Source organism: Apteryx rowi, unplaced genomic scaffold (genome assembly GCF_003343035.1).
Source record: "Apteryx rowi isolate R43461 unplaced genomic scaffold, aptRow1 scaffold_84, whole genome shotgun sequence".
NCBI classification, from domain to species: Eukaryota; Metazoa; Chordata; class Aves; order Apterygiformes; family Apterygidae; genus Apteryx; species Apteryx rowi.
Window position 1 is genome coordinate 809,967 of NW_020451138.1, and position 7,783 is coordinate 817,749.

Here is a 7,783-nt window from a genome sequence, read left to right on the forward strand (position 1 = left end):
CATATCCATTCTTTTATATCAGTCTAGCCAAGTAATCTATCAACTGGGTACATGATACTAATAGAATACTGTGGGGCCTAGAAGACATTTCTGCTAAATTGCTAAGTTTAAAGACAGCATTTCCAGCAAATTGTGATATAGGTATTACAGTAATCCTTAATATTCTAAAGCATCAGGTTAATCTATAGTCTCCAAGTTTTTTTATGATTAGTGACTTCAATTCAAGGGCAATGACCTAAACATTAACTGACCATACAGTAAGTTGCAAGTACAATACAGCTACAAGAGCCAAATAAGATAATATACAGTTGGTGCATTTTCTGGAAAGATGGGAAAGTATGGTATTCACATTCTTGATACTAGGACTGGGTACAAAAGGAGATTTCAGTGTGGGTCATCTCCTCTAAAGATATATTTTAACAAATGCCAAGACAGGATACTGTTATAAGAGGATATGAGTAGAAAAAAATGGAACAGTGCTACAAAAGACTAGGAGCGATTTGTTGAACCTACTCCCTCTCAGTTTGTTTCCCTACACTGCAACAGAAGCAGGGACCTAGACCTAATGAAGCAGGAGAAGTGTTCAGTTATGTTTAACTAAGAAAGGTAACTTATTTTTCAAGTCTGCATCTGTTACTGTTCACCTCAAAAAAAACAAAAGATCTAGTTACAAAAGATGCATCAATTCCTCAAACTAAGATCACAAAAGAAAGAATTTTTGAAAAGCATCTCTAAATCTCTACCACCATCTGGAGGATATACTGTGAAATATTAGTCCTATAAAACTGCAAGTAGACCTGTCCAAATAGACCTAAAAAAACACTTGAAGTTCTTTAGGTTTAAGCTTGAAGTTTAAGTAGTTCAGGATTTACCAAAAGGCATTCTGCTTTAAATAACTTCATCCCTGATATTTTGGATAGAACCAAATGAGAAACCAAACCTTCTGTAATTGAGTAATCCCATATTTGAACCAGAAGTAACCACCTACTAAGCAGGTTCTGTAGATCTTACCCCGCATTAGTTTAACTATTAAACTATTCCCCAAAACTCTTAAAACAAAGTACAATGACCAAAGAACTTCCTATATCTCAAATTGTTTTGTTTTTTCCTCCAAAACCATATGAGAACTGACAGTCACATGATTCATTTACTAAAACTAAAATCCAAAAGATGCCCTAAATTAGGTTTGAGTCTTAATGGTACCTTAAATGGAAGGCAGAAGTAGTTTTTTTCATGTAAGTAGTGAAAATGAAGTTAAACTTCAGCTAACATACAAGCTAGCTTGCATAACAGAACCTTTCAACATATCACCCAAATCTTGAAGCTTGAGTTGGAATCAATTACATACTTGTTTTAATCTGAGAAAAGATATTTGTAGTCCAACAACTATTCCCAACCTTCTAGGCCAGGATCAATGGTCAGTCTAAACTGTATTTTAGAGAAACTTACCCTATCGGTTTCACAGATCTATATAAAGTGTTCACAGAAGAGTCTGAAGGCTGTTCACATAACAGCCCCAGGGTTTCATGGTTCCTTAAACAAGCCATTAACAACTTAACAAGTAAAAAGTAAAATTACAAAGTTATTTAGCTATTCTGTACTGAAAAGTTTTTGTGGAAGATAAGCTAATACTTAAAGTTCACATTTTTTGAAGACATTCTTACATCTTCAGAAGGTGTTCTTACTGCTTCTGGCTTTAGACTTCACTCAGCAGGAAACCAAACATTCTTAGTTTAGTTGCCTGAATATTAGTCTCAGGCAAAAAGTACTTTGCAACTCCGCACAAAAACCCACTACTTGAAATTAAGTATTTCCTGATCTGAAAGATATTCAAAAGAGCTAACAATCTTTAAGGAGAAAAACTTCAACTTCTAGGAAATTTTTAGTTTAGGTAACACTTTTGTTTCAAATTTGTAGCATTGACTGAGACAGTCAATGCTAAATAAACTATTTTCCATAGCTACCTCTAAAATATCTTCATTAATAATGGATCATGTTTAAAGGACAACTTTAAAAGTCTAGAACTACACAGAAAGTCTGGTGAATCTTATTAGATTTGACTTACCTTATCTTGGGGATCAGGTCCATTATGCTCATTTACAGTAGCTCTTGGTTTGAATATAGTAGTTGCTGAAGCTGGATGCTTTCACAACACAAGTGATACAGTAATAGTTGCACCAACTTTACACATGGTAGGCAAGCTTCACACTGCCTCCAAAGCAGAAAGCTGTGACACTGCATATTAAGTGCTACAAAAATATCAAAACCAAGTTTTCCCTAAGGGATCTATAAATACACATATATGGGATATAATCAGCTGTAAACATGTATGACAAAAAACATTAGCCTTTTTCTGTATTGGTCTTTAATATATTAGACTTTTTTAAACAGGGCTCTGGAACGTAAAAACTTCATTGAAGGGGTCCAAGCATAAAACTAATGTTTAGCCAAGAAAAGGAATAATCCAGTATGATACCCAAAAGCTTCATGACTTAATGCATTCACTTAAAATATTATAGTTCCTATTAATTGAAAAATTAGAAGTTAAATACTTACTGTAATATCCATAAAGTACCGTGTCTTCAATTTGTCTTGAAACATTAGCATCAGCCCAGTCCTAGCAATAAAGGATAGAAGCATTTAACACAAACAAAAGAACACTTTAACAGCATCCTTAAAGAACTGGAAAAATTGCTCATATGAATTGCTTAAAAAAGTGGTGGGCACTAAGTTTGTTCATTTTAAACCATGGAGCTTGAAGAGCTAATTCACATAACAAATATGATTGATGAATGCACTACATTTCAAAGAAACACTTCAGTCTCCCAACTGCCTATACTCATTTTTGCCATTAGCCACATTAAAGCTCCATTTTTCTACAGATTAAGAGTCCTTTAAAACACACAGAATTTTCATTACTTACCATGCATAGTTTTCAAATAAAAAAATGAAATAAAGTTGTTAGTGAACATGTTTTTAGCAGCTGACAACTCAGTACATTTACCTTCATTTTGTACTTAGACATTAAGTGGCAATCTACACATTCATTTCTATTAAACTTTATTTTTTAATATATCAGACAACACACCTACAGAGTCTGAAGCTGTGTAAGCTGTTTTTCAAAGTATCTTCCTAAAATGAAAAGTGGAGGTGTGGTTACTCAGTTCTAGACCTTCTTTCTGGGCTCTTGGATCACTACCAACACTAAGCTTCCATGTCAAGTTCTTTCAGGGACATCACTGTCCTTAGGATGGGTTTTCTTTAAAGAAAAAGAATACCTACACACAAACCTTGAAGCAGAGTGGTTCATTAGCAAAGAGACTGCCTATAGACAACTAAGCTGCATGAATTGCCCAGCCCTGTAGTTGGATGTGGTGCAGCTCAGACCATTTTAGAGGCTTGTCTACGTTATGCTGAAAGCCTCTCCCAGTCTGAGCTGATCATAAGGGAGCAGCCCACCTTCTCTCTCTAGATATTGCAATCTAAGTGAGACAGTTGCTTCAAGCATTAGTGTCTTCAGCCACAAAATAGTTTTGGTTGGGAAACAGCTCTTAAGATATAAAATAAAGTAGTTAGGAGGCCTGCTTTGCAACTCTTTAGAATATGCATGTAAAAGCATTAATGGAAGTACCCAATGAAGTGACCCACTCATTTTAAGTCAATACCCCTCAAACACAAGTAGTTTTATATCAGGAAGGCTGATACCAGGAATTGCTAAGATTGCAGCTCCAAAACACCACCTGACATTGGTATCTGCTTAACTGAAGCTCAGTTGTAGAAACAGGGTCACAAGCTAGAGTTTGTGAACTTGTGCCAGAAGTCAGATATTTAGATCAGTGTTTTGCTAGTTGTGACTCAATGCAAAGGGCCAGAATCAAGTTTTACAAATAGAATTTGCTTTGCTAGGACTTTACATTGAAAAAATTGACACTTTATAAATAGCCATCTACACAAACAGCTGTTTTTCAAACATGCAAGTCTAGATATTGATCATATATAATCCCCATTTCTAGTGTTTAATTCCTGTTCAATATGAGTGAGAACCTAACAGTATGGTATTTCAGTTACCATCACTAGCATATTTAACAATGTTACAAAGGATCACTCAGAAAACAAATATAGATATAAAAAGGCTACTTCTAAAAAGTTACTGGTGAACTGTTAGCAATGGTACAAATAAGTGTGAATGGAGCATACAGGAATAAGCATAGGACAGTTTTATACAGAAAAGATTTTACAGATAAGATATTACAGACCAGAACAGGGAGTAGCTTTAGCAGCTACCAAGCATGTTGTACCAGTTCTCAAAGTATTTTGATGTTTGTGCCTAAGGTAACTAACTGCAAGCAGTTTATCCATCACAGATTAACCAAGACTAAAATTGGTAGAGATGCAACAGCAATAAGATACAAGAATGGCAGATAGCTTTGTATTATGCTCTGTTGTAGCTTGCAACCTTTGTATTATTTAGCCAGCTAACCTAAGCCATCATCATCTCTTCAGGAGAAGTATTAGACTTCCAATTTAGTTTGACCAAGACTTGAATCACACAAGTACAAAAATTATTGGATTACTTCTGGACACTAAAACTTAGACACTAATTGCACTCCAACCAAGTTCCTGGGTCCAAGCACTGAAGCTCTTTACAGAATATCAAAGGACAGACTGCTTTCCTGCAGCTCCTATCCAGAGTCACATGCCAAGTAAGTAAATTTCCGCCACAGCACAGAACGCAAGAGACCCATAAAGGCATTTAGGACTTCGATCCTAGAGTTCTTCAAACTTAACTGCACTGATACCTATTATTTGACCAAGTCATTCTTTTCCAGAACCAAGTTACACAGCAGTTCCGGGGAATTGTTTTCACCATTAAGGATAGGAAACCTCAGCCACCACCTAAAGCTTAAATTACAGGAATAGCCCTGTTTTACCTCGTCAGCAAGAACCCCAATCCAGACTAAAGCTACACTATCCTACCTCTGCTGAATTGTAACACTGTACAGCAGAACAAGTGAAATACAATTCTAGCTGCATTGGTAATTGAACCCAGCAAGGCAGCTGAGGTTCTTACCCCCACACTTCCCCCCCCACCATCTCCTCCTCAGAAGGGATTATTGATATAAGGAAGCTTGACAGTTCTAGCATGATCATTGGCAGCCAAGTCCAGGGACTGCATCCAGAGGTTCAAGACTGCCTGTGCAGATCAAACAGATACTACAGAATTGTTCAAGTCTGAGGGATCCAGGCTACTTGCAGTCAAGATAATTGTCCAGAAGTGAAGTTTTAGAAACCAAGTGATTTCAGACACATGCCAACACAACAGAATTAGCGGGGGGGAAAAAAGGATCCAAAGCTTCATTCTATTTCAATGTGTCAGCTTTTTTTGGCCAACAGGCAAGTTCAAGCCCCATCAACTGCTGTAGAGAGGCATGCACTAATACATCACATAAAATATGCAAGTGAGCAAGCTCTTTAAGACTGCACAGAATGATTTCATATAAGAACTTTTAGACCAGTTCTCTCAGGAGAGGACTACCTAATCTCCCATGGAATGAGCTTGATGATATACCAAACACTTCTGAGATAATAAAAAATGCTAACTACCACCTGAAGTTATTAGTACCATCTTCCTTCACATTCTACAATAAGGTTCCTAGTAAGTCACTTTTATATGAAGCTTTTAAAGTTTACTGTCTCAAGTTAGGTGGCATAACCCAATTGGTATTTTTGAGGAAAGTTAGATGCATTTTGGTCCCTGAACACCAAAAAGAAAGGATGAGCTTCAGGACTTAAAGGATGAAAGATATTTTAGCAGAAAGGACAGAAGTTATCTTCTTAAGTCTTGGGAGTCTTTCCTACAAGCAATGGTGACATTTGAAATTCACACCAGAAGAGAATAAGAAAAGCAACAGTAAGACCCAAAGTTTAAGGTTAAAGCAGCACAGTCACTTGGAGAAAGAGGTAGCTGATAATTGAAACATAATAGGGCTTAATTGCCAAATAAGTCCTGCTTCTGTAACTAACACCAGAAAAGCATTAATAAAATTTACAACAGGAAACAAGAGTAGAACTTTGGAATTCCAACAACATATCAGTTTATCTGAGCAAGTACATTAAGTAGAACTGTACTTGTAAAACATGGACTGGATCTAGAAGCTCTTCAAATGAATGCTAAACTGAGTCCATTTTCCTCTTCACTCATTACAGCCCAGAGAGCTGATAAAGTCCCAAGTGTTTTAACTTCCAAGGGTATAAGCACATTAAACTTGTGCATTGAAGTGTTTTCCTGCATATCTTACAAAAGTAAGGTGGTGAAATTTTATTGTCTTCAACTGGAGTTTAAGACATGAAAATATGACCCCCAAAATCTCCAAGATCAGCAGAATTTGGGCACTACACTGTCCTGCTGCACTTCATTCTAATAACAACTTTGAATAACTCTGGTCACTGAAACCATTACTTTCAAGTTTTACCAGTTTAAGCTGTTCCAGTTTACTGAACATGCATCATATTAGCTTTAGAATACCTGAAAGTATTTTATTGACAGGTATGGAATAGTCCCAGCATAGTCCCAGTCTAAGTGTTTCTGGGCTTCTTTCTAGAATAAGATGCAGTATTTCCTGCAGTCTTGTTTGAGCAGTCATACAATAAGCTTCCAAGAAGGTTAGTAAATTGTAGAACAGTATATGTACAGATAGTACAATTCTACTATATCTAGTACATATTGTAGTATATACTTAATAGAATTGTAATACCTTAGAATTGTCTGCAAAACTAATCTCACATTTATGATTCAGTGAGTAGCATCTATTTAAGGAGACTAGTGGATTCTGACAGCTTCCTTCTGCTTGAAGAGTGAACACTGATCCAGCACACATCCTTTTTCTGTGGGGTGTTCAATCTAACCTAGACTGAAAGTATCACTGGCTTTTAACCTCACAGCAAAACCCATACATTTCAGAAAAGTTTTTGCATCTCCCCCCTGCCTTCTGCAGGCTCAACAATTAAGGAGGACATATCTATGAAAGCTTCCTTATTTCAAATTTGTCCTCCTGCTGCAAAGCAGGGTCAACTGTTTTAAATATGATGTTTGTAGGTCAGACACCATGAATGCTTCAGGAACCTGAAGCAATCTCAAGTCTTCAAACCAGAGTGGGATTTTCTGTTCATGAATGCTTGTTATCAACTCAAGCTTTCAGATCAAGCAGATCACCTGCAACTGTAAGCATTTAAAGTCCATTGCACAAGCTAAACATACTGTCAATATAAAAACAGTGGAACCCTTCAGGATGCAACATTGTTGAATACCATCAAGACTTTCAAACTTATGAACAAACATGACATTTCCTTTGACTGGTACTAGCACCAAAAACCTGCTCTGCTTAACAGCCCTATAAGCACATGTAAATCAAAGTAACCCCATCTTCCAGAAAAGGTATTGTTACAGTGAATTCAATTGTACATGAATAACCAAGTCTGACAGATCCCTGGATCACTGCTCTCCTTTCCTAAGGACTACCCAACTACTGTACAAAACTTTCTAACCTCAAATCTGCCCAAGTCACTTGCCATAAAAAGCACTGTAAAGACAATCCTTGAAGGAAGTCACAGAATCACAGAATCGCTGAGGTTGGAAGGGACCTCTGGAGATCATCTAGTCCAACCACCCTGCTCAAGCAGGGTCACCTAGAGCACATTGCACAGGATTGCATCCAGGCGCGTTTTGAATATCTCCAGAGAAGGAGACTCCACAACCTCTCTGGGCAACTTGTTCCAGTGCTCT

At 37.0% G+C, this 7,783-nt stretch overlaps 1 protein-coding gene across 9 annotated transcripts in view; it reads right to left on the bottom strand.

Moving 5' to 3' along the window:
* LMBRD1 (LMBR1 domain containing 1) overlaps window positions 1-7,783 on the bottom strand; it is an 87,241-nt gene that overhangs the window by 71,121 nt on the left and 8,337 nt on the right. For all 9 annotated transcript variants that reach the window (XM_026089981.1, XM_026089980.1, XM_026089984.1 and 6 more), the window contains one exon: window positions 2,557-2,617. In XM_026089981.1, the coding sequence (XP_025945766.1) occupies window positions 2,557-2,617 (61 nt within the window). The remainder of the gene's footprint in view (window positions 1-2,556; window positions 2,618-7,783) is intronic.